This window comes from Venturia canescens, chromosome 9 (assembly GCF_019457755.1).
Source record: "Venturia canescens isolate UGA chromosome 9, ASM1945775v1, whole genome shotgun sequence".
In the NCBI taxonomy this organism is placed as follows: Eukaryota; Metazoa; Arthropoda; class Insecta; order Hymenoptera; family Ichneumonidae; genus Venturia; species Venturia canescens.
In genome coordinates this window covers 15,103,814-15,131,099 of record NC_057429.1, presented here as the reverse complement: position 1 = coordinate 15,131,099, position 27,286 = coordinate 15,103,814, and the positions used below count along the sequence as shown (strand labels likewise).

General features: G+C 40.5%; 2 protein-coding genes across 6 annotated transcripts in view; both read left to right on the top strand.

Annotated features, from left to right (window-relative positions):
* Lrch (Leucine-rich-repeats and calponin homology domain protein) overlaps positions 1 to 12,213 on the top strand; it is a 41,275-nt gene extending 29,062 nt beyond the window's left edge. For 2 of the 5 annotated variants that reach the window (XM_043427982.1, XM_043427977.1), the window contains exons 7-13: positions 67 to 188; positions 718 to 870; positions 1,223 to 1,623; positions 1,704 to 1,855; positions 2,235 to 2,372; positions 2,505 to 2,582; positions 3,999 to 8,388. In XM_043427982.1, the coding sequence (XP_043283917.1) occupies positions 67 to 188; positions 718 to 870; positions 1,223 to 1,623; positions 1,704 to 1,855; positions 2,235 to 2,372; positions 2,505 to 2,582; positions 3,999 to 4,235 (1,281 nt within the window). In that variant the 3' untranslated portion in view covers positions 4,236 to 8,388. Of the gene's footprint in view, positions 1 to 66; positions 189 to 717; positions 871 to 1,222; positions 1,624 to 1,703; positions 1,856 to 2,234; positions 2,373 to 2,504; positions 2,583 to 3,998; positions 8,389 to 8,808 lie in introns of those variants that run through there. The other 3 variants (XM_043427980.1, XM_043427978.1, XM_043427981.1) reach the window with 3 other exon arrangements.
* A 1,320-nt stretch (positions 12,214 to 13,533) lies between these two features.
* Positions 13,534 to 27,286, top strand: part of LOC122416040 (homeobox protein aristaless-like) — a 93,188-nt gene continuing 79,435 nt past the window's right edge. The window contains exon 1 of the mRNA XM_043428706.1: positions 13,534 to 15,364. Coding sequence (XP_043284641.1) covers positions 15,217 to 15,364 — 148 coding nt within the window. The 5' untranslated portion in view covers positions 13,534 to 15,216. The remainder of the gene's footprint in view (positions 15,365 to 27,286) is intronic.

The following is a 27,286-nucleotide window of genomic DNA, read 5'->3' as shown; positions in this document are numbered from 1 at the left end:
AATTTTGAGCCCATATTCTTGGCACGTTTGTTTTAAATCGTTCTTTTTCATTTTATTCTTTTTCAGGCTATGATTCTACATGATCAGCTCCAAAAACGAAGATTGGAGAGAAGCGCTTCCGAAAATGGAGCTGATGGTCGAAGGCCAATGGCTCATCCGCTTCACAATAATTCAATCACACCACCTGGGTAAGTTGATTACTAATAATCGAGTGTCAAACTGTTTCTGATTCATCATGAGAAATAAAAAATTGTTTCTGTTTTCTGTGACGTAGAATTTTGCATCATCCTTCTTTTTTTCTTGTGCTCAAACATTGGCAATTTCGCAAAAACTGGAAGATTTGAATAAAAATTCAAACGACAAAATCCGGTAGAACGATGCAAAATTCTTATGAGTTTTTGTTTTGTTTCTTTTTCACAATTCGTCGTTTTTGTTGTCCCTGAAACACACGCTCACTTCGGTTTTTGGTTCGGTCGAAAAAAGAAAAGATTATCGTGATTGGGACAGGAATGTAAGCAAAGAAATGATTTTCACGTTAATCAGTTTTCCTTTTTTCTACCGTGCCAATAAAGTGTTACTCAAAAAAACCTGCGAACGAGAGTTGAAAAAATATGAAACTCAAAGCTTGTGAGAGTTTTTCTTTACTTTTTTGTCGTTGTCTCACCCTTTGCATGAAATGGTGCATGAGCGTTATTGTGCGTGAATCTATTTTCACAGCCACTTGGAAAGCACTCCGATAATTCAATCGTCACCGAGCACGACGATGCAAACGGTCCAACCGATTCAAGCGAGTACGACGAGCAGTAGTAACTCATCTCCGCAGATCAATGGTGAGGAGAAAAGGCCATTGAATCACACGCAGACTTACAGGTAAAAACGACGAATTTGCGTTTTTATTTATTTAATTTTTTTATTTTTCTTACTATGCATACTACGTTTTGCACAAAATGGGTGTTTTTTTTACTATGTACATATACATTTTTTCTAACCCACGTTTGGTTCTGGCGACGAATTTGTTTTTGTTCGAAATTCCTCAAATTGTAAATAAATATGGAAAATTAATCAACAACGACTCAATGTTTCTTGGTATTTGAAATATTGGCTATAATACTAAATGCAAATTTCAGCATTTTTATAAAATCCAATGTTTTCCTCACCACATAAGCGAAATTATGGTCACGAATGAGTTGACCGAATAACCCGTTTTTTTGAAAATTTTCAGAGAATACAAAGAAGCTCTCAGACAGCAAAGAGTCAACGAAGGCCCGAGCGTTTACAGGCCGCGAGAGCAAACAACGCCCCCTGGTAACGAGGCGCAAAACAACGAGATCGATCCCACGTTATCGAAGGATGGCATCACGAGCGCGGGTAAACAACTTTTCAACGAGGACAACGCGAATAAGAGGCCCGTGCAAAAAGTAACTCCGTCTCGTATCAATTATCAAAATGCAACAATTATCAATGGAAGCAACAGCGAGTACGCTACTAAAAATGGAAAATATCACGAACAGCCCTACAAAAAACCAAGTTCTCCTGTCAAATTGTCGACGAGCATACTGTCCACGAATTCTAGTCCCGCCCACGCACCCAGACTCGTCAAAACTGCCGTTGGCTACGTCGAAGGTATTTCCCATTTCTTTACTTAAAATTGAAAAAAAAAAGTTCTTTTTTGAGCCTTACAATTTATTTTTTTTTCTGTATAGGAAATAACAGTCCTAGTCGCAATGGTGGAAGCCCCAAATCCACGAGATCCGTAACTTGGAATAGTAACATGCCTGAAAAATATTCATTCACTATGAGACGTGAATTTGAGAGAGCCAAAGAAGAGGCAGATCTGATCGAACAATTACGAACGGTAATTCATCAAATTGATTAATAAACCATTGATAAACAAAAATATTCTCTCCACAACTACCATTTTTTGAGCCCCGGCTCCGGAAGGTTTATGTGCTCCTTTTTCTTAAAAAATATCATCTTGTTCGACAATCTACTTTTTTAAAAATAAAACGTATAAAAGAAGCAAAACATACTGAATTCAGATCCACGACGATCCACTCTAGTAAAAATCGGTACGCAACTCATTTTTAGTGTTTGATTTAATTATTATGGATTTTGTTTTTCGATAATATTTTTTGAATGAGGAATTCACAAGAATCCCAGTAAAAATATTTGTATTTGCATTTATTTTTCTAATATTTTTCCGTTCTAATGAATAATTTGTATTTGATATTCAGCACATCGAGACAAGGTTGAAAATGGCACTACCGGAGGATCTTGCGCCTTCACTAACAGACGGTGTTGTACTTTGTCATCTTGCGAACCACGTCAGGCCCCGATCGGTTGGAAGTATTCACGTTCCTTCTCCAGCAGTTGTGAGTTTCAAAATAGTTTATCAAACGTTGTCCGCTTACGGGGGCACTTGGAATGGATACAAAAGAGAACGAATAATACTGATGAGTATTTCCATTGATCACCAAATGAAACAAAATTCTTTTTCTCTTCAGCCTAAACTGACGATGGCTCGGTGCAGACGAAACGTCGATAATTTCTTGGAAGCTTGTCGAAAAATAGGAGTTGACGAGGTAAGTTGATCGTAAATTTTGTGTCGTCAATAACAGACTCGTACCTCGGGAAAACACTTGTGCTTTACTAGTTCGGTGGAATACTTATCTTTTGTACGATTTTCCAGTGCGTCGTTTAAAAAAAGTCATGCATGCTTCGGGTCCCTTGAATTAAAAAGCAATCGATTCAGCAACCTCTGAATTTCCTTTTTGCCGTTGCCGTTTTTCTGGACGATAATCGGTCGATGTGTCTGTGTTTCCTCTCCTCTCGTGGCATTCATCGTCGGTATACGACAACCATCGATTTCGTAGCCACTAAAACTAATTTCTTATGCTTCGTTTGAAAATATACGACGTTATGCTTTTTGGTCCCGCGTCAAAACTCCTTGAAAGTACATGATTTTTTGAACCCGCGTACGAATAGAATTTTATCCCCTCACTGGCAAAGCTTACGCCGTGGAGTGTGGATTTTGTAGAAAATTTCAAATAAATATTTTATTTACGACTAAGTTTTCCGCGCGACAAACTTGTATACTTTCGTTCATGATATATTTTTTTTAATTCTTATTTTTTTAACGTTTACCATGTTCATTGGCAATACCTGCAAAATCAATATGCCACTCGAACGAAGTCGAGCATATTTCCAACAACTACTAGTCAGTCCCTACTTCGTAATAAAAAAATGTAATAAAAAAATTTCAAATCAATGAAAACTAAAGAAAAATACACACAGGGGAAATGTTTTCGAGTCGTGGAAAAGATTTTTACTATCAATTCAATTCAATACGGACTAAAGTGTCTATTACACGAAACAAATGTACACGAGCTTTAGATGCATGCGCCTAGTATCGAAAAAAACAAACAAACAAACAAAAACATCGCTTTGTCCCTCGTTGGCTTTTTGTTTCTCGTTTCTCTCATTGTTTCTAAAATCTGTACAAAAATCCTCACTGCTTTTTTTGTTTCATCAGACATGATTTTCTACTTTGTTCTGTTCCGCATTCGATGCTTTCAACATTACAGTCACGATATTTTTATTTTATCGATTTCGTAATTTACTATACTTCAATCAATAAAAAATGAAAACAAAAATTCTTCACTCGACTATCGTGACATCATTTTTCTTCGTTATTATGTAAACGAGAAATTCGCGAAATTCAACATTGAAAAATAACACACCCACATTGTCTGATGGAATTGAATTTTTTCGAGACTCCAAATTAACATGGGAGATGATTTTGTTTTTGATTCTTTCCCGATACGGCATAAGAGAAAATTTATTTCAAATACAATTGAAAATTTGCTTTAAAAAACGACACCATTTTTCCAGTACCTTTGTTGGTCAGGATTAATAGAATTTTTAGTAAAAAGAAGGGAAATAAAATTTTTTAGTAAAATATCGTAATTGGGACTGAGTAGTATCGTTGTTGGTTGCAGGAGGTCTTAATGGACGCCGATGCAATCATGGACGTGGGTTACATGAACGCGTACGGTCTGGAAGCTCTGAATCGTCTCGTGTCCTCGCTCGTTGTCTATCGTCGCGAAGAAGATGACAACGAAGAACCAGCCGCAGGTTCAGCCCATACGATTCAGGATCGCGTCCTTTCCGCGATGCTTTTTGCCGCATTCTTAATCACCCTCGTTACGCTCTATGTCTTTCCCATTCCCGATTGAGAATATCGTATTTTTCAAACATGCGAATGGCAGAGAGAAAGAGAGGAAAAAAAAAGAGGGGAAAAACAACAAAACGGAGAGGAAAATTCATTGGATGCGATGAGTAAACGAAAGATCTTGAGATCGAAGCGAATGAGTCGCGAACAATCAAAACACAAACTTCAGTTATTACGACGAGGAGAAAAAGTCTGCAAGGGGAAAAATGAAAACAAAGGATTTATTGGACCGTGCCAATTATAATCTTCAGTCATCCAAATTGCAATTAATTTTCAATATCGTATACGAATTTTCGTACCCAATACTTTGTTCTCCAAGTATTTCATCGAAAAGCTCATGCTTTTTCGTTCGAACAGCCAATTTAATCCCAAATATGTAAGGAAAAAAGTAGATTCGCTTTTTATGGGAAAGAAAAATTTCCCTGCGCAAAGGGATGCTTCGCGAGGCATTTATTTATTGCAATAATTGCAATATTTGCTTGCAAATATTTAATTCATATATAAAGACTTGAGCCCTTCGATTCCCGTGGCCTAGATTACGAAGGTTAAACTTTTCATTCGGCTCGAATGTAGAAACGAACGTAGGTGCTTAGGGAAGCTCGCCACGAGAATATTCGACTGGTTACTGCAAAAAATCTTTTCACCATTCACTGCAAACTGTGAGAATATTATTCCTGGCAGAGCTGACTTTAATGTTGCAACTTTTGTTGCTTGGCAATGAGGGTAATTCTTTTTGTACGTCGTTGATAGCGGAGTAGCTCTAGATTTTTTCGTAATCAACGTAGAGATGTTTTTACGTGTACTTAGGAATCGCTTTTCTAAAGGTATTTATTCGATAGTGGAGTTTGGAGATTCAATCATTTCCGTGTTTTTTGCTACAGTAATATTTACGAAAACTCAGCGATAAGAAAACACTGACAAACAATCATCGACGAATCAACAAGACATTTTATTCGCGTTTTGCGATTTTTAACCAGAAGCGCGAGGAGCAACTGAATTTCAGGAATTTGTAGACTGGACATTGAGAAAAATGAATCTTATAATCAAACGAGCAAATTATGCGGAAATATAATCGCATATCACACTAATTAATCGTGATTCTTATACAATACGAATATATACATATGTTTACTCTATACAACTTAATAATTGATAATCTTAACCGAATCCGAAGTCGGACGGAAAAATTGATAAGTAACGAGATCGTAACGTAAATATGATATTTTGCTAAATTGCGAAAAAAATTGAAGGGAAATTGACATTTTTTGAGAGTGTTGAACCGATTGAGATTCGTTAACAAAACAATTATTTATTTCTCTGAGGAAAAATAAACAAACCGGTCGCAGTGCGTCGAGCTTCATTTTTTCTCGTTATTAAAGCGATTAACATTTTGAAAATCGGTTCAAACGGATAGAAGGGAAAGAGAGGAGGAGGGTTATGTGAAAAACGAAACTTCGCGTACCTAGGATCGTGTATTTTTTTACCGAATGACGTGTGTTAAGGAAAAAACATCGAGATTCCCTGCTGACCCGTGCAACCGAAAGAAACGAATAGCTTTGAACCGCCGAGGTTCGCTCAACTTTCATTCAGAATCCAGTTTTTCAATAAGAGGGTGCTATTTTTTATGCCGAAACTCATTCCAATCGCCATTGGAAGAATAGAGTTGGAAGGACTTTTTTATGGCGAAATTTTTATTTGTTATTCGAGTTGCTAAATTGTTATCATTGATCCCCGGGGATGAAGCTAGAAAGCAGCTGTTTTGGAGCATAAAATCTTGGGAAAAAAAAATCGAATGATACCAAATTTTCTGCTTTTGAAAAATTGAAAAACGAAATTACTCCATTTTTTTATTTCATTATATTTTATCGTAGATCTTCGTTTATTTCTCGTGAATAATTCATATTTATCGAACGCAAATTAAATGCAGACGATCGGAATTGAGATTTTTCATCACCATCGATTTCACGAGCATTTAACTTTTTTTCGTAATAAATTCGTTGCAAATATTTTCCCTTTTTTCTTATCAAACTTCACGTTGCTCGAGCATTTTTTCGATAAGAGTGCTGGACAAGTTTATGCTTACTGAGTGAAAAACTTCATAAAATTGATAAGAATTATCGCGCTCGAAATTTTCAGTGTTTACTGGTTTTGCACTGATTTCCAAAGAGATTATTTCGCACACGCTGCCAGTTTCGCTGGCGAGAGAGAAACGGAGGAGGAGAACAGTTGAGTTGGTATCGATGGAAATAGATTTCCTTTTTGAAAATTTTCTAAACTGGGTGAAGGATATGATGAACAGAGAACAAAGAGAATTGAAAATGACGGTGAGAAAATGCGATAAAAACGCGAGTCAAAGCACTCGGCGCATTTTTAAGATAGATTATAAACAAACACACTACAAATTATGAATATTCCTTCCCTCTGATGAAAATAGGCATTTTAACGAATAACTCGCTGTAGGGTATTTTAAACAGGAGCGAAATTTGCAAGCGTACTTATTCAAACCGGTGAACTTTGTAATTTTAATTTTAGTTTTCAATGTACAGATTCACAAGTTTCTAGTCTTCGTATTTATTATATTTTTTCCCCTTGATTCTAGTCAGAGTATTTCGCAAAAACGGTTTATCGCAGTTTTTGATTATACAACGAAAAGCAAATGAAAAGAAACTCGCGCGTGTGCCCGAGAGAGAAACGACTGGAACACACACCTTTTCAAATACAGCTAAAGAAAAATCATCCAATCAAGGCAGCAAACTCTATCACTGTACAATAATTCATCGTCTTTCGCGTTTCAACGTTCTAGCTTTCGACAATTTTATTCATTTTTCAACAAGAATAAAATTCATTCCATTTTCGTGAGTTTTTTTTACCGAAATTATGTTATTTTTCATGAGAATGAAAGATTTCACACATCAAGGACGTTGATCCGAGAAAGAACGTACGCAACATCAGTATTAATGATATAATCGGTCCATGGACAAATTCATTTAGTATTAAAGGTGGTTCTCACGATAAAACAAAACGAAGTAACAAAAGAGAATAGACTGGATACTAATTAGGATAATTTAACAGACAGAAAATCGAAATAATAATATTATTTGTCAATTTGGATTTTCGCGTTTTCGAGAGAGGCTTCTAAATACTAATTTGACGACTTGACAATTAGTGGTTAAATGCGAGAGAGCGAAAAAGTGCATCACAGTGAGCGACCATTCCGTTGCATTAGCTTGTATACTTAACGTTATTTTTTCTAATTTTCATTTCTACAATACGTGCAAATGTACTTGCTGAAGCATAAGCTTTTTCGTTGAAATTTATGTATTTCGTTATTTTTTACATTGTTTTTCTATCATCGAGGTAAAATCAATGAGGAAAATAGAAAATTTGACTACCCGGTGCTTGGTTCTTTCGTTATATTAGGCTTAAGCGAACGCTTCCTATTGTTTTTCGTACTTAAGTAATTAGTTACTTATCGTGACAACGATCGCCTGATTTAACCATTTTTTTACGTTCCCCCCGACAAAGTAACGCCGTCTCCCAATGAGCTGTTTCAATTATTCGACCATATACGATGAATTTTTGTGACAATATGGACGACTCGAGTTCCAAAGTTTCCTCCAATCATTATTCCTGCCTATCGTTAGAATCTAAACCTGTTTTTACGTTTTCCATTCCCAAAAACTCGTCGAATATAAGTTTTTACCCCCCCCCCCCCCCTTTTTTTGTTATCATTTATCACCGTACCGTTGTTTATGGCTTGCATTATACAAATCGGACAAACTATACAGTGTGATTGACCAAGAGTCTTACCTGATCGGTTTACAAAGAATGGAGAAACAGAAAAAAAAACACAAAATAAATAAAAATTTATATAGCACTATATATTACATGAAAATATATATATTATATTAATCTATCTGGCTTGTCCTATACATTTAAAAAGAAAAACAATAATAAAAAGGAGAATAATCAATGAAAATAAGAGACGTTCGATCATCGTCAACGACGATCAACCCGTACCGGTTTTACCTTGTTTTTATTTGTCAATTATTTTAACTGCCGAGGAATATACGCGCAACACACTGTAAGGTTGAATGTAAGGAGAATTGATTGTAACGCGATACCGTAATTAACAAAATAAATATTCTTTTCTTTGATGAAATTGTCAAAATTGATCAGAGTGACACAATTGGAGTACTTTTTTAAATTAATTTGAACACCCTGCGTTGCCATTTTTGTATCGTCGGGACTTTTGTCGAAAAATGTTTGTGCAATGAATGCATAAAACGATAGAAATTGATGAAACTGATTGTGCGAATTGAATGGCTACGAATGGTGACTTCACTCGATCACGATACATTTTCGTGTTTCGTTTCCACAACACAATTTGATTTTTTCATTTAATTTTGTACTATTGTTTTTCAGCGTGTAAAAATATTGACTTAACCGTTGATTGACGATAAAATGTGCACCACGAAGAAAAACGAATAAATAAATAGCCGCTATGAAGCACTAATTCGCATAAATGTTGAATGATTTTTAACGAAGCAACGATTTTTCTCTAATTTTTGTTACAGAATTTAGTATGCTGCTCTAGCGACGTTCTCGAAGGTGGTCGAGGCGTCGTTCGCGTCGCCGTCACCGTCGCTGAATTGCTCAGATTTCATCAGACTCGCTCCCCGGTTAACAACACTTCTTCGCCAACGAGCGTGGCGAATAACGTGACTGCTTAGCGTCGGAGCATCTAATTCTATGACTTCACTTCTCTTCTTTCTTCTATTTAATTATTGTTTTTTGTACAAAGTTCAGAAATATTTGATCCTCGCGATTCGAGGGGGACACTCCAGTCAGCTACGAAATTTCTTACTCCCAAAAATAACATTCGACGTTTTTCCTGCGTTCGAAACTTTTGACTATCACCTGAACGAATTTTTCTGTTACGAAAAATTCGTTGCTCCAGCAGCCCTCATGTAGGACCGCTGTGGAATAACGAAAAACTGTCGAATGCGTGAGCAACGTTGAAATGATTTTTTTTTTTTTCGGAGCTACGAGAATCGTCCCATTGTCGGACAAAGTCAGGATGATCAGCAACTGAAATAACGCAATTCTGTCAAAGTATCCATTTCTCTTCTCAGTTATTATCAGTTGAATCGTTTTTCAGTTTCTGTATCGAAAATTTCACTGAATTGGAATCGAATGAAATGTTTCCTTCGATAGCGTGTGAAAAGTATTTCTGACTCGTCGATTGAACGTATCTTGAGAATTTTCTCTTCGTTGAGAGTGTCTGTGCTTCAACGAAACATCGAAATATCGATTCGAGATAAATCATAAAATTGAGCACGTTATTTCCACTCAAGGGAACACTCAAATTCTGCAAATCAAAATGTCGAGAGTCGGAGAAGTAATAAAAGGAAATAATACCTTTAACAGAAATAACACAACTGTGCACAAAGACTGCTGCAAACAGCCATGACATTAGAATTTAAGCACGTAAAGATTCATTCGGACTAAGGTACGAAAAAAAAAACAAAGAATCTATAAACAAAGTATCAACACCGTTTATATCGCGATCCGAGATGTAATAAAATTACGAGGCATGTGTTACGTTCGAATTTAACTCGTCCGCTTACGAGTTTTACGATTTTTCGTACGTGTCGTTTCCAAGGACTCTGAGAATATTTCGAGCTTGAAGAGCTATCACTTTTCGAGGCTTTATCACGTGTGTTTTCAACTGGACATTTTCATTCGGTTCTTTGTACTCGGAAATTGAACAGAAATCGAAATAAATTTTTCGAGTCTTTTCGAAATACACTGCAAACGTAGATTTTTAATGATGATTATGTTAATGTGAGAAATTTATCGAACTATTTCCTTTTCGAAAAATAATCAAAATCCATCCAAATGTATGGACAATCTTCTTAGTCACGCGAAAAGATTATCTTCGGTTGAAATTTTGCTTGGATTTTCAGAAAAACGAATTTCCAAAAAACTTTATTCTCATAAAGAATGTATGAAACACTTGCATCGAACGATTTTTTTTTATTGAATTCATGCTTGCGAGCATTCCCAACATGCAAGCCGTCGTAACGTTTCTATCGAATTACCGAGTACTCTGAATTTCTGTGACAAGGCCAAGTTTTTATTCACTTTTTCGTGGTATTTAAACTTCAACGTGAGTCAGCTTTAAAAATTGACACTTTTATCGATCGTAACTTTTGAAAATTGCAGTTTTGTAAAGAAGCATCGAAATATCGGTACAGTAGAAATTTGTCAAATAAACTTTGGTAAATTTGGTCGAAAAATATTGAAAATCGGAACGCGTTTTTTCTGTCAACAACTGCATAACTCAGCGAATCTGTTAAATTCGTTCAACTCATTTTTTTCATTCGACTAAAAATACTTTGAAGAGTGATCGGATGCTCAGTATTGTAGAAAACTGTTTTATCGACGAAAGTTGAGTTTGTTTTCTCGGACGAGAGTGAATTTTCCGTTGGACCGACGAAAGATACGTGCGGATTGTCAAGAAATGTTTCCTTTCGACGAACGGTGTGTCAGAAAAGGTTACGAGAATCGAGAAAAACGAACGAACATTGAATGAGCATAATTCAACGAAATCAATGACGTAGTTAAAGAATTCGAGTGATTGTGCTGTTTATGAATTGGAAGTAGAAAAACCATGAAAAACAAAATGGAAAAAAACGAGAGTTTTTCGAGCTCTGAGAATCGAAGCTGGCGCAGAGGCGTGCGCGTGGTCTCGAAACTTTCGTTTGTTGTGCCAAAGATCGTAACTTAATCTCCGAGAGAACGTTTTCGTGAAAAAAAGTGGAAAAAAAGATTAAAAAAAAAAAAAAAAGAAAGAAAGAAATAGCAAGATCTCGATGATACGACATCGCTGTACTTGTTGCATGATTTAATGTGCGTGTATTTATAAATGTACGAAGGATTAATGCGGTCGCACATGCATATCTCGCCGGCAAAATGAGTTTGTAACGAAACTCAAAAATTGTATGAATTCTTCTCGCAATTCGTAGCTCATACGAACAAAAAATCGCTTGTTTTTCTGCTTGAAAATTGAATTTCTCAAGTTTCAACAACAGATTTCCTGTCTTTCCGGTTTTAAAATTTTCCAGTCAAAGCTCAACGAATTTCCTGTGTTCGAATTCACGATTTTCATTGCCAGGCATTTTTCCGCAACAGAAAATTCCCATCTCTTAACTCGCACGCAGATTTTTCTTTTTATCCCATCAATTGTTGACACTCGACACTTTTTATCAGGATATAATAAATAAGGAGCGCATGAGACTAATTTGAATGATGAATAATGCAATTACTGCATAGGAGTTTTCTGATTAAGCGCCATCCAGTGAGCTACGCTTATGTGGAATATAATTAAAGCCCGAATTTTCATTTGCAGCATTAATTGCAAGTTGAATAAAAACAACGATGGATCTTATTTCCGCCTGTTCAAATCCGTGCCTCCGTGAAACGGAGGCGTCCGTATAATTCTCTAGATTCATTATCATTATTATAAATGTTATTACTATCATCAGACGCGTTCGCGTTCGCAGGATCCGATTGCGAACGAAATATAGAATGAAAGAAAGCATGATTGATTTGTAATACGAATAGTGTACTTACTTTAAGATAAAAATAGGCTAAAAAATCAATTGATACGTCACTTTGAAAAGGCGAACGAAGAATATAGCGAAACGAGGACTTTGCGCGAATCGCTTCGAAAATCGAACAAATGCTGATCAAAATTTGTAACATATTCAGCTCGAGCGATATTTGCGCAACACTCGAACATCTTGTCAGAGCAAATTCACGTTCTAACTTTTTCCTCAACACCAAAAACCTCGTTTATTCCCCAAATAAATGTGCACCTTCGTATAATATATTTGAAATATTGATATGTACGAAAATACATTGAATATCGATTGACTTTTAGACAGAAATAAAATTGAGTATTTAAAGAAGGAAAATGCAGTTTTTCTCACTCGTTCGCAGGAGATTCGGTGACTCGGCCTCGGGCAAACCTTCCTCGTTTTTTCCACAAGTTTTTATTTCCTTTCAAACAATTTTTCGAATAAAAAAAATCGTCGACCCCCTACGAGGATTCGAAAAAATTCACTTTCAACGGGTCAGAAAGATTTTTGGTATTCCAATTTTTCGAAAATCCTCATCAACTTTGTCCCATTCAATTTGTTTTGTTGAAAAATGCATTTTTTCGTTTTCCACTTATTCCTGCTTCAGAAGCAGAGAAAGTTCCTCGAACTCGGTGAACGTAATGCTAAATTATATGGGGGCTTACAAAGGAGAAAAAGGGGAGGGCGGATGAAGAATTTTTTCTTTTTCGAGCTCGATTGCAAGTTCCCAGCGACTTTTATTCAATTTTATTGGATCTTTGCATATTCGCCCTCATTTATTGCTAGAATAACGAAAAATTGTTTGCAAACTTTCCCCTCGTGCAAACTTTTATTACAAAATTATTCGCCGACTTTCAAGACACTTTTGACCCGAGCAGAAAAAATTCGTATCTCACCGAGTTCCCGCGAGTTTCTACCGTGGGAATGTAAAAATGTGAGTAAATCGACAAATTTGTTCTGAAAATGAATGAAGATCGAGAATAAAAAGTGGTAAAAAAGTGGCCCAGTCCGCCATGTTGTCCAAGAGATTTTGATATCATTAAAAGCGATGCGAGAGGCATCGAGAAAGCGATATAAATCCGGTCGTGGGGGGCGTTGCTTGCCGAGTGGAGACTCCATTTTGTAAAGCGGTGGAGGCGTTTGTTTAGCTCGTCGGATAGAAGAGGTGGTGGGTCGCGTTCGTCAGCGTGGAGTGTCGAGGCATGGGGAAAAGGAGGGGCTTCGTGGTGTTTGACCAAGGCAAAAGGAGCTTTGTACGTTTGGCTGGGTTCTCTCGCTCGCGAGTCTTTCGCCAGGTAACGAGCAGGTAGTCAAACTCCTCGGGCAGTTAAAAACGCACCTCGAAACGCCCGTTCCCTCTCTTTTTCTCTCACTCTCTCTCTCTCTCTCTCTCGCTCTGTTCCCCTCTCTTTTGCTCCCGCATTCAAAAGAGTGAGACAAATCGCGAGTACTTTTTCCTCCTCCCCCCAGTGAGGACGTTTGGTAGGGAAGAAAACATCGAATTCGAGAAAACGAACCTCGTGGATTTGTCGATCGGGTTATCGCACACACTCGAGCTGCCAGAGTGCGCCGTGACACGCGCGTGCTTCTGTTTTCTTTGCTTCGCGTACGGAGCATTTTAGAAGAGCCGGCTCTCTTCGTGTTCATCTCGTTCAACCCCCCTCCCCGCGGGCCCCTGTTCGATCCGCGATCTTTTGATTTCGTAAATCCTTCCGGACGGAAAGCACGCTTTTTCATCCCTTTCTCGAGTGAGTTAAACAATATTTACTTCCCAAACGAGATTGCTCTGATTCGAGAAACGAAAGTGCAGTTCGCACGTGCATTGATCCATCGACTCGAAACCCTTACGAGGAAGATCGTCGATCGGAGATAAGCCGCGTGGAACTTTCGAGGATTTAAAGTGTGACACAGTGCTTCGGAGCGCATCGGTTCGTTGGTTTCGTTGTTCGGAGTGAACACGTGTTTCGATGAGCGCGCAATTTCGTTCCATTTTCATAATTACTTTCAAAACTCGATTCTCGATTCTCGGCCCAGCGAATAATCCTTGACGAGTTACACCGGCGTAGAAAAGCTGTGACTCTATTGGGAGGAAGCATCGAGAGTACGAGCGAATGTTAAGTGAGATCCTTCGTAATCGTTTAATTGATTCGTTAAACCGGCTCGAGGTCCCTCGTGTTTACGTTGTCGGACATCGCGCGATGAGAAAATTTGGAAACACTCGAATCCGCTGTACTTACGATCTCACACCGGGATCACGCGAGTGCTCTAGTTACGACGAAAAGTTTCATCGGCTCGCGACGTCTCGCGATCGATCAGACACACCGAGTGTCTCAAGTCCGCTCGTCCTCGACTTTGACCCGGAGCAAATGCTCGTTACGCGAAGGAATTAACGAAACTCATCGAATCCCCGATCTGATGAAGGTCCATAAAAAGCTGCGTTCGAACGAAATGAAACTTCGTTAAAAGCTCCGGGACGATCTTCGCAGACGACAGGAATATAAACAGAAACGGTGCCATTCAATGTGAAAAAATAAATAAAAAATTTTTTTTTAAACAAAATCAAATCAATAAACAAATAAGCAATGAAGAAAACTCTGCGACGATATAGAAAATTCGCAATATAAATTCAAGCCGAAGACAGGAAACTTTACAGTGTTGAAGATTTATGATATTTGAGTTATCAGTGCGAGGAACATAAAGAATTGATATATTTGCGATTACATAATTGAATATATCAGAGATAAAGAGTATTTTTGCCTGAAGTATAACTGCAGTTTGAATAGTACAATTAGTGGGGTTTCAACGAGAGTATGGGGCGGGGTTAACACGTGTCGAGAAGAATGCCGCCCGGCGAATCCAATTAGTGCGTCCGCGCGGGAGCGAAAAAAAATTGAGTGCCGAATAATTTTAGTCGTTTCATTAATTCGCCTCAATTTCTTGCTTCACGAAGCAAGTACGCGACGAGCAAAGACGCGGATTGACGTTATCGTATTTCGATTTAACTATCATTGGTTTCTCGCAGTCATACGCCGAGGTTAGACGTTCTTTTCATCACCGCTTTTTCGACATGAAGCTCCTCGCTGAAAGAAAGTTGAACTTTGAGCGCTTTTCCTCCCCCTTTCGCGATTGCTTTTATCTGAACGTTCGTCGGCATCGAAAATTTTGTCATTGACTTCGATTTTCATCGATATATGCTTCGACGTATCGAGCGCATTTTCGTTGCCGGCCAGCATCCAAAGTGTGCGAACAGCATTGTGATCTTTTCTCTTCCCTCTCTCTCTCTCTCTCTCTTCAGAGAGAGGAAAAAACGACGACTCTAAAAAGGCTCAAACTCTGCCAATGGACCTCAGCATGACGCCGCGACGCCCGCCGGACGGCGTCGAGCTCCAAAAAACACGAGTAGCCAAGAGCGTTTTCAGCATTAGAAGCCTCGTTGACGTCGGTGATGCAGATCTTACCAGCAGCAACGACGACGAAAGAAACCCTGGTAAGAATTTTTCACTTATTCGCGTGCATTTTTACCAATAAAAATGAATTTTTCCTACTGAGTCAGTGGCAACGACAGCAAAACTCGTCGTTCAGTTATTTATCGTTTGACGTTTTCAAAAAAAAATATATATATATTCGTCGAATGGATCGATCGATTCTCATAATAAATTTCATCACATCAATGGTCTCGAGAGGTTTTCAAACACTGAACGTTCATTTTGTATACAATTTCTCTTCTGGCTTTATTTACATTCGCAAAGGTTGCGTTAATTAGCAGCCGGATCAGAGTTCATCAGGATAATTGTTTGTACAGTCGTACCGACGTTTCAAACTCAAATGAGTGCGTCGTTTTTTAAAATTCCTGATAATTTTTCAGTCTAGGAATAAAATGAGATCGCGGAGGTTCCTATTGTGTTTTTCGTGATCGAAACCTCGAGAAAGTGGGTAAACACGATGAGAATGAAGCGAAAATAGCAAAAAAATCGAAAGCGTGTAGTTGAAATTTTCCTCAATTAAAAACCGTACGGAATTTCGTCGAATCCATTATGGTTTCCGCGATTTTCACACTCATTAACCATCACACATCGAGAAACGAAGGACAAAAATTTTGCTCATTGGTGGCTTAAGCTCGAATAGAATAAACGAGAAAAGCGAATTCCCAATTAGCATCGAGGCATTACAGGTGTTAATGAAAGCTTCTACTTTCGAGCCCCTGGCCTCCCGCTTTTCCTATCTTACTATTTAGTGAGGACACAAAAGTACATAAGTTTTCCACACACGATAATGCTTAAGCCGCACTTTTGAGTGTACGTAGCCATAGTTGTAAGAATAATACCGTTGATGAGGAGCGTGCACAGGGCATTTAATAACGACGAGCTGCCTGTCATTCCAACATTTATTATTCTTCGATACCGTGTTTGATCGCCAGGGAGAGCAGCAAGGAGGAGGGTCGATGAAAAATCGTTAAAACCTGAGGAAGGGCGCCGACAAAAAACTGGCTCGCACGCGGTTTCTTTTTTTTAATATTTTTTTCATCAACTTTTTTTACAAACAAAAACGAGCCTCGCAAGTCTCAATCGAAATCAAGGAAACTCCTCTATTCTGAGTGGAATCCCTCGATCCTGCTTGAACGACTCGTTATAAAAATCGAATCCCCTGCAAAAGCGATTTAGCACGGAAGGTCTCGTGCGCATCGGTATATGGGAACTCGTCGAGTCAACTTGACGATAGCGCGTATTACTTTCAAGTGAAAATAAATGCTCGAATTAGCATTAAGTCTCTCTGGTAAGCGATAAGGTAAACGAGGCTTTGCTGATACAGCAGATAAGGGAATCTCATTTCACGTCGCGTATATGCGATAATCATAACTACCTACATATTTATATCTATAGAAATACGCGTGCGTGTATATGTGGCAAGAACTAGTCAGTTCTCATGGGCGAATAACGATGACGGTTTACCGAATAATTATCGAATAATTGATACTCTGTAGTACGTTTCGAATGCAAGTATTTTCGTAGGACGCAGGCGCGAGTTCGTTTCGCAAATTGTGAGGGAACATGAGCGATTCCCGGAGGCGATTATCGTTGCCGAAACTCTGGAATGCCTTTCAAGCTCAAAATAATAAGTCACGAGCTTTCGGTCGCATCGTTTGGATGAAGAAACTTAAATTTGTAGAGACTAAAAAAAAATTAAGATTTGACTATGAATCGACTCTTTTGACAAATGAGGGGATCGAACATGCTCGCCGAAAAAGGACGGTTTTCGTCAAACGTTATTTACTCGGAGGGAGGGATATACCCGCTCATGGAGAGCCACGAATTTCATTGGATGCTCGTGTCTCGCGAGGGTTGTGTCCTCTATATCTCCTGCAGACACACCATTAAATTCTCCCTTTATTTCTACGAGGAAAAGGGAATATCGTTAACCACAAGCCCCCGGCGGAGGAGCGCGCTCACCCCTTTTTGTGTTGCGGGTTCGCGTGACGCGAACTTTTCATGTTCATTGGTCGGTTTCGTCTAATGAGACTATTCAATTTCATCTCGTACAATTATTTATTCGATCAAACGAGGAAGTTCGCGAAGGGGGGCTCTTCGAGCCGAGAGTGCCTTGGAAACGTTCGCAGACGTTGGTGAGCTTGCGGCTGTCGGCAAAATCGGGGCTGCGTTCGATATTTCGTGGATTCTCATCCGAAGGTGAGAAATTCAATGAAAATATAAATTCCTCTCCCCACCAGTTCGATCTCATCGACGACGGGGGCAGCCTCAAAGCACGGAAATGAAAGTCCGCGAACGCGAAAATCTTCCTCGGCCCGCTCGCCGCTCGCAGACCCATGGAAGATGCGTTCCAGGGTCGGAAGTCTCGTGTCCTGTGACGCGGTACAAGCACGCATAACGTCGCGATGCTTCGATCGTAAATAACGTTGCTCGAGGGGGTTTACGCGTGCTTTATACGCGACTGGGAGCCGCTGATTGGTGGACCTTTCCCAAGATAGAATGAGAGAGCCGCTAATTGTGTTTTATTAGCGCTCACTCGTTCGTACAGCCTTCTCTCGTCTGCAGATCTTCGAGCAGTTTTTCCCTCTTCTCTCGACCCTCCCTCCGCCTTTCTTCCTCTCTCTCTCTCTCTCCGCTCGGTTATCTCGCCCTCCCGCACTTGGGATCAGGTACTTTGCTCGTGCAACTTACCATCTCGGCTCTCACTTAACTAACCCGAGACTCTTCGAGTCTCGTACTGTGTACGACTAACCATAAACGACATTGTTATTACGGTAGGCTCGCGTATAGAGCTCTTGTCCGCCGGGTGTGTTCGCGCATGCAGATTCAACTTGTACGCGCGTGCATAATAACTTCTCGGCCGGTTATTTATATATCAAAATGCATACCGACGACGAGAGAGCCGTACAAAGCGTCTCCCGTAAGCCCGATTCGTCGTGCTTAATCCTTCGGCAGATGCCACCGATTTTATGCCTCAAACGCGCACTCGTTAGAGGATTGTTAACGAGCCTCTCGTTCAGCCTGGACAATTTTTTCTGTCGTCGCGATGCAAAAAAATATCATTTTTACGTCCGTCAATACAGTTTTTGCATTTTTTACGCGGCGCTAATGAACCGGATCGGTGTGTCCGGGACGTGGAGGATCATTCGGAGTGGCATTGTCGGAGAATATCGATTTTGTATTTTATGGAAAAATGCGATTTTATCGGAGCATTGGACAGTGTTCGAGGCGACGATTATACTTTTGTCACTGCCACGGGTTCCTCTTTAGCATCGTCGATCGGACTTTTCGGAGCGACGAGAATAACCGCTGGGGTTGGGCAACGCAAATCGGCTGCAACGACTCCGCGGAGGGAAGATTAAAAAAATATTTAAAGTCCATCAAAAATACATTGCTTATCTGATGTTCCCTTGAGCGGTGTCCGATCGGAATCGGAGGAATCGATATTGAGGTCGAGCGCACGAAAGTCTCGAGAGCGTCGTAGACGAAATTCGTTTTTTCGTTTCATAATGAAAAAGCCGATAATAAAATGCTTGACACGTGAAGAGCGGTTGCGAACTCTAGATTTGCTCTGGGAATCTGCGATTGACGAAAGGAAAACGAGAATGGCAGTGGTCTAACGACCGCCCCAGCGTTTCTTTCCTCCAATTTTAATTCAACCTTCACCGTCATCCTTAAGGAGGTTCACTTAGGATAGATCGCGGCGAGACTCCCGAGCGAGTCTCCGCTCATCACGGGGCCGGGTCAGCCTCCCGCGAGAGCGTTCGGATTCTGCAGTGTTTTTGTTGCCTGCCCTCGCGCTGGCGACTCTTATTACTTTGGTACAGAGCATGGAGTCGACGGCGGCGGCGGCACGGGCACGCCGGTGCAATCAAATAAATTAGTCGGAATTACGCGGGCCCCCACGGATCTCTCTCGGCGTATGTACGCGCACACACACTCGCCCGGGCGCGCGCACGCTCGAGTATATACGTCTATAGAGCACGGGGCATGGCAGCCATAGTTTAAGTCGCTTCTCGCCACCAATTAGCGAGCTTTATTCCAAGAGGAATCTCAGCGTCCTGCGGACTTTCCGAGAAATCGCGTTAGGTGCCCGTCACGCGTCTCGTCTGCTTAATACTCTTCGTTGCGCACCGTCTTTTCCCACTCGCGCATATGAACCTCCACCGAAAATGAGAGACGAAATTTGAAGAATAATCAATAAAAATAGTTTTTTAGATGCCCGTACGCGATTAACGCAACAGAACCCATCGCAGAGCCTCGAACGAAGCAGGCTAATTACATAAATAACGTGCCGGTAGCGTCGAAAGAAGGTGGGCATCAATAATGAGGGGGTGTCCAGCCAGAAGTTCGTCCTTAATTTATAATCCACCCCGGTAAAAGCACCAGCAACGACTTAGCTGCACTATATTATCGCGGTCGCGCTAGTACCAACGGCATGCGCTCCAACATTTCTACTTACAGCGTGCGCGCGCATGTACATTGATATTGTATAGACCCGTGTACGTATACCGATCTACGCTCGTATGAATATGTATAGCGTTGATACATTGTGCATGAGTATTCTTCCGTGACGACGGTATTAGCCAATTGGGCCATTAATCGCTCCGTCGGTCCGAGACAACCGAAGCTTCCCATTCCGTCGAAGTAATTGCTAATCACTAATTGCAAACTCAAACACTCCATCCAATTAACTTTACGACGAAAGCGCTTCGGGGTTTTGCATTATCGGAGCGATACTGTTCTGTCTCGGACGGGATTGTCTTACCCTCGTGTGCGTGCTACCTCCGTCTACTGTGCTGCCTCTATGTATAAATTTACATTTATATACCGATCTATATGGACATCTAATTACAGAAATTAATGCTTTTAGGATTAAGTCGTTTACGATCTCTTTGTAACCGGCCTTTTTATTGTAGGTGTTTTACTTACAAACTCACTCGTCTTTGAAACACGAGACAGACGTGGAGAGAACTCGTGAGTTTGCTCGAATAATTCGTCGCTTATTGCCAGTGGATAAAAACGAGCTCAGGTTCACGGATATATTTGACTTCGGGGACGAGTTAAATGAAAATAATTATTCCAGCAACGCACTGTCTAATTTTCAATATTTTGCCGAATTTTTAGTTTTATAATAGTCAATATTATTGCAGATAGTAAAATTTACGATACGCATAATAAAATTTACAAAGAGTTTAGTGAATTTTACGGTGCAGCACGGTTCAATGTCTTTACCCGAAGGTGGGCATCGATCACTCGTTTCTGGATTTCGTAGCACATTGAAACGGTGATTTAGACACTTCAACAAAGGGCTGAGCATACAAAAAGGATTGGGAAATAGGCCGATATAGCGACAAGATACCCCATCCTGTCCCCAAGTATAGCCGCATCCTGGCATAAACATTCGTACGGAAATTTTGACAGTGCAGCGAGTAAAAGTTTCTACTGTGGACAATGAATGTTATTATTTTAATAGAAAAATTCAATTTCTTCCGTATAATAATATCGTGGATCGGAAATCGTCACCTCACTGTCCTTACTGGACGTCAATTTTTCAAATTTAATTCTCTCCGTGTTTGAACGATATTTTTCAGTTTATTGGAACGCATGAAGGAGAATGAGCTTTTCTCTTTTGTTTAATAGCTGCACCACACTTGGTCGGCGCCATGCTCGAGACTCCCTCGGAACTGCGCTGGCGTTGCAATAAATGTAACAATAAATAATAACGCGGGTTCGCGCTTCCCTAATGAAGTTTCGTTCCTGCTCGCGCGGACCAACGGAGAGGATAAAATTTTTCGTTTGAGTGCACGCACTTAACGCGCGCCGGAGAATAACTCGTGAAGTATTGCCGAGCTGCGAGGAGCGCGGCAGGGAAAGGGGAAAGGAGATGCTGCGAGAGCCCTTTCGATCAATTAGACTTAATAAATGGGCCCCGGGAGCGGGGGCGATCATTAGACGTTCTCGAACTGTTTATGCTCTTGATTTATCCTTGAATTCTCACAAAACATTATATACGTTGACAATGTTTTTTCATGTTTATATCGCCTTTTTCCCTTTGAATTCTCAAATACTCGATTTTTCTTCTCTCTTTTCTAAGGTACCCCGAAATAATTAGTCCACGCTCTCTCTCCTTCGTGCGTATACATTCACGGATATCGATATAGTTATGCTCGTATAGGTTGCTCCGAAGACGTTTCGATGCCAGTTGGTACGGGCCTCCGAAAAAGTTTTTTGATATATGACTCAATAAAACGAGTCCCGAGGCGGAGCCCTCTCCATCGGATAAATATCAAACGTAAAATGTTCACCTCGTTAACTTGTATTCGGGGCTTTCGCGTTTCTCTCGCAGCTTTTCGTTACAAGAGATTCGTGGCTTTCGAGATGATCGCGCGCGCGCGCGCGCGCCCGTTTCATGTGTGGATTCGAAACTGCTTCGCGATATTATGTGTGCGCCTGTGTATTTTTATTTTATATAAGATTTTTTAGCCGCAGCCCGGAACGGACGTGTGCCCCGTTTGTATCGCCTTCCCACCCCGTTTTACCTTCTACTCGTTCCATCGGCCAGCAACAGGAACGCTGATGGAAACGCGCGGGCTCGCGCGGCAATTAAGAATTCTTGTAATTAATATCGAGCCAATTTTGCCAGAACGCTCCAGGCTTTTTTACGATATTCAATCCCTTTTTTCTTTTACTGTGCCAAACATCCATACGCCCGATCGTATCATTCCGGATCAGCACTTCTCTCCTCTTTCAAACGAAACACTCTTTGTCACTTTATTCATTCTTTTATTTAAGGTAGTTTATCCACGAAACGATTTTCTTGGGGAAGTCTCGAATTTTACACAGAGTTAAAATGGGTAGTCGACTGATACGCGTATCACATTTTAAAAAGCGTTTAAATATGAAGAACAATACAGGAGCATAAAAAATCGTTTATCTTTCCATATAACAAATGAACGCTTCTTACGAAGTTTATGAAAAACTTACACAACAGCGAAATATGTAATGAAGGTCTGGAAAAACATTTGAGACGATTGTTTTACTAGTAATAAAGATACATTACGTTAGAGATTGAACGAAATTGGTAGATGGGTACTCGTAACCTCACATTTGCTTATTTCGGCATTTCGTTTCTTCGTTGGCTTGGCCCATTCCTGTCAGAGCCTTCTGTCTTTTTATTAATACTTCTTTCTTGATCCATTTCCTGTTGTGTTTTCTCTTTGCGTTGTAATGCGATTTTTTACACAAAAAACTTATTTTCGTCAGGGACGAATGAAGTTTGGGGTTCAGTCATGCAGTGATGGATCCCCGAGAAACGAATGGCTTGTAATTTCATTGGCCAAAAGATAAGTTGAAAAAATGTATTTACAATTTACAATTCTGAATTAATCACTCTGACAAGTTTATATTTTTAATCGATCTAATTTAGACACTCGTAAAATACGATCCACCTTAATGGCGCACTCGCGGTACTAGCGAGGTATTTTCGGAAAATTTGACGAGGAATTACGCCGTTTTTGGTTTTCACCGCTCCACCTATTCCACAATCCGATCGACTTGCTTCGAATTCTGACCATTTTGGGGGGAAACGAAACACCAGTTTGGAATCCCATGAAGTCTCGGAACCATCGCTTGGAACACTCTAAAGACTCGTTTCTTGATAATCAAACGTCGAAATAATAGAAACAAGGATTCCTGTCCCGGACGTTAACGCGCGACTCGATGAAAACTGCAGTTTTTGCTCCGAGGTGTGATTTAAACTCGATCACCTTCGTCGCGTCGTATTTCAAGTTGAATACAAAGGCCTAAAGGGTTTTTTCCACTTTTAAATTTTCATTGCGTCCCTGAACTTTTCTCCTTCCCTTTCTAGACTCTGTGATTCGACGCTCCTTCGTCATTGCAATCTCGACAATCGTGCACAACTGCGTTTAGCATTGACACCAGATGGCTCCTTGCACACGTCGCAGATATCATGCAAACGAATCCGTTAAAAAGAGAGACAAACGCGTATAAAGCGATGTGTATACTCCGGTTGCACATAAACGACAGCAGGAGTTCGTGCAAAACGATAAATAGTTGCAGCTCGTAAAAGGTTTCATGCAACTTTTCTCGTCACGACAACGATCGAGCCTGCGCGCGCGCGGTATGAGGGGAATGAAAAAAAAAACGAACGAAATGCTTAACGATCATTTCGCCAATGGATCGAACGTCGACATCCTACACGTATTTTTCCACACTCTTCCGCGCCATTTCCACGCGGATACAAAACAGTAGAGACGTGTGAAAAAATTCCGTTTGTTCTCGCCCAAGCTCAACATAAATGACAAACGTTACAAAACGAACAACTCGCCCAAACGTGAGCTTGCACTTTCATTATTTACTCACGCGAATTTACGACGTGTCGAACCGTCATTTGTCGAGGGAGACAAAAAAATGTACAGTTTTTAACGATTTTCAATGAATAAATCATCAGCAATGGAATCGAGGACGAGGGAGGAATGCACGATAAAACGAAACTGACGTTTGGCTCTCCGAAAACAGTTTTTTCTGGCCGATTCGAACGATCGGAGCTTCACTTTTCTAAAAACGAATAATATACGTGAAAGAATATCGAAACTGAATCTCATGCAGAAGCCACCCAACGACTCGGGTGTCTCGTAAATCCAATTGGATCCACTCCCATCCAGAGATTCGTTATGATTCAACTTTTATTTTAAACACGCTTGAAGGCTCTTTTTATTATTCGTGTCAGAGCAATATTTCTCATTGGAGATTTCAACGCGTTCCGTTGTAAGTAGGAAAACGGATTATGGAGCGTGTACCGGGAAGTTTTGCAGTGTCACCGTTAGTTTTAAAAACATCGTTAATGATCCGTCCACTCGGAATCGTTTTGGCTGCATTTCTCTCCCTGTCGCTTTCTCTCTCTAAAATTCTCCTTTTTTTACCTTAACCTCTTCGCATTCTTTGCTCTCTCGAGAGAGTACGCGACACGCTCCAGTACACGAAAGAGCTTCTAACTCAACTATCATCGTGTTCTTATTCGTGCTGTGCTGTATACGCTCGAGCGTTCTCGCTCAGCGGACGGGGATACGCCCATCGCCTCGCTCGGAGATCGCGATCTTCCAGAATCTACCGGTCTTCTCGTTTCCCTCCCATATTACGAGACACTTTTTCGCCACTCGCCCAAACTCATTTCCTTCAACTCCCCCCGGAGTCTCATCGCTATCGATCTCCGCGATGGTCAAACTTCGTTTGCTCCATTTTTATCATTTCCACAATTATTTATGCGGTTTAACAAACTTTTTTCGTCCCCTCGCTTCATTGGAATCGATGGACTTATTTAAATTTACGGAAAATTCAAAAGTTAAGGAAAATCGTGGAATCCATTCGTCAATTCCGATCTTCCGTGCTCTGATAAACACACGAATTTCTTGGGTCGCGCTTCGACACAGTTGGGGGAACGAATTAATTGGGAAAAAAGTCAATACAGTTTTGTGCAACGGCATTTTATTGGGGACTGATTGCGCAAATTCAATCATTTTTGTTTAATTTTACAAAATTTTCTCATCATTCGGAGAACCATAAATTTGAAGATTTTTATTCACTTTGTGCGTCGAATTCGCCGAGTGCTTCGGCCACTCTATGAAGTATCGTCGAAGCAATTTTTCCTCAATTCCCAATAAGTTCGTGCTTCGAATTCGGAGCTTTTTGCTACAATAATAGGGCATTACACCTTTTTTGAATTTTTATTTTTATTTTAAGACCGAGAAGTGTCTTAAAAACTATTTTTTATTTGTGCATGTTCTCGAATTTTCGTGCAGAAACGCTAGTCGCCACGCCATTTCGGTTCGTGACGTCACTCCGTTGGTAAACAAGACCGAGTAACAAGATTTGTGAAAATAATGAGTTGTAACGTACATCATTGGTGTCTTTTGCCCGAATGCAATAATACAAGTGCAAAAACGCCAAAAAAATTGTGAATTCATCGGCACCATCATCGTATTTATCGTTGGTAGATTTGTACTTTCTGCTTTCACAAAATCCTCTTCCGCATCGTGCGATTTTAATAAAATAAATGATAAAAGTCCACAAACGTGATAATAGCTTGTAAAATTTGAAAATAACGCAGAGCGCGCACGATAAAAATCTAGATTGTTTACCATATCGGAGTGACGTAACGTTGAAATCTAATATGGCGGACGGCGTTTCGACATTTGAAAAAGAGATGAAAAACGACGATTTTTAAAATTGTGTTATAAAATTAACATTGAATTTTAATGAGAAAAAATCTCCGTTACTTTTATCTCGGAGTTTTTATATTTTTTCTTAAATGCTGTAAAATGCCCTATCGACAGGAAGGTTCCTCCGTAACTGTCTTATTCTGTTTGCGTTTCGTATCCGTGACGCGTCAAAATAACTCGATTTAAAAAATCGTTTCGTGTTACTTAATCTGAGAAATGCGGCACAGTTGTTCCGCGAGCTGAGGGATTCTTCTCGTCGCGCAATTAGTTCCGAGCGAGCGAGTAGGAGCGTTCCACTTTCGGGGTCGGGCGTATTCATCGTCAAGAGATATTTCCTCCCGATGACGAAGGATTCTTCGGTCTTTCCCAATGAAAATCGTACTCGAGTTATCGGTCGGCGTGTAATTACCTTTTCAATGAGCTATTCCGCGGCGTCGTCGTTCGCCTGGCTTGTGATATCCGGTGGGATGCGGCGGGAGGGGCGCCGATTTTTCTGCGACTCTTCCGCGGGGCAACGAACCGATCACGGAGGTCTTCCGATATTTTCTCCAATAATTCTTACCTCTAAGCACTAGAAAAAAGCGAAATGGAGGTGGGAGCCCGCGGTGGGGAAGAGCGCGAACGATAGTTTTTCGTTTCCGGTATTTTTTCCGAGCCCTCGCAATCGCACGCCAAGAGAGCATCATTTCGTCAAGTTTTTTATTCGCCTCTCACTCAATTAAATACACCAATTTAAGCCTGACACTTGTAAATTAATAAGTTGTAATTTTTTCAATATACCTATCTGTACAGGGGCATAAATATATTCACCGTAAACATATACTTAGAGGATAAACACACGGGCAAAAATTAAAGCATCTCGAAGCGGTGTAACGTCGGAGGAAATAAATTTATTGACATGCCATTAAGAACACGGTAAGTGGTCGTCGAGATCGCGCGCGCACGAGAGAGATCGACGGGTTTCTCGCGCGCCCTGCAACTCGCCGCGTTTAACCCACCCAACGCGGAAGTTACGAATCGGTGAAAGTGCTTCAAGAAATAAAGAAAAGAAAGAACTGATTAACGCGCTGCGATATTTACGAGAGTTAAAAGCGTCACTCAGCGCGTGCTCTTATACGTATCAGCTCCCCCCTCTCTCTCTCTCTCTTTCTCTCTCTCTCTCGTCAACTTTTTTTTGCGTACAGATCTCCGAAGCTTGACAGAAATTAGTCTCAGTTCCATAATGTACGATTGGGACTGATCTCCGCACGTGTTTTCTTCCGAGGCGACATTCTCCGTCGAGAGAGCGTACAAAGGGGGGGGGGGGGGGGGGTCGAGTGTCAACGAATATATACGCATATAAAAATCCATTAGAAAACACGAGTTAACACGATTAGAAGTTATCGTTTTGAAGCCTCGCAGTGGGCGAGCTACGAGCAACTTTGACGCGTATTACCGAGCAGAGTATCTCAGAAAAATACATCGGAGCTTACCCGCGCGTGGAATTTTCGGCTCGCGTCCGTGTTTTCGGGCTCGGAATGCCGGGAATACCGGGAGATAGCTCTCAGTGGCACAAGGACGAGAAATTCTTAGTCCTCCTGGCCCCGGCCTCTCTCAGTTTTCGTAAAAATTCGACGGTCTGCCAGCACTGGCTATTCCACCGTCTCGAATCGATAAGAATTTTTCCAAATAAGAAGCAATACG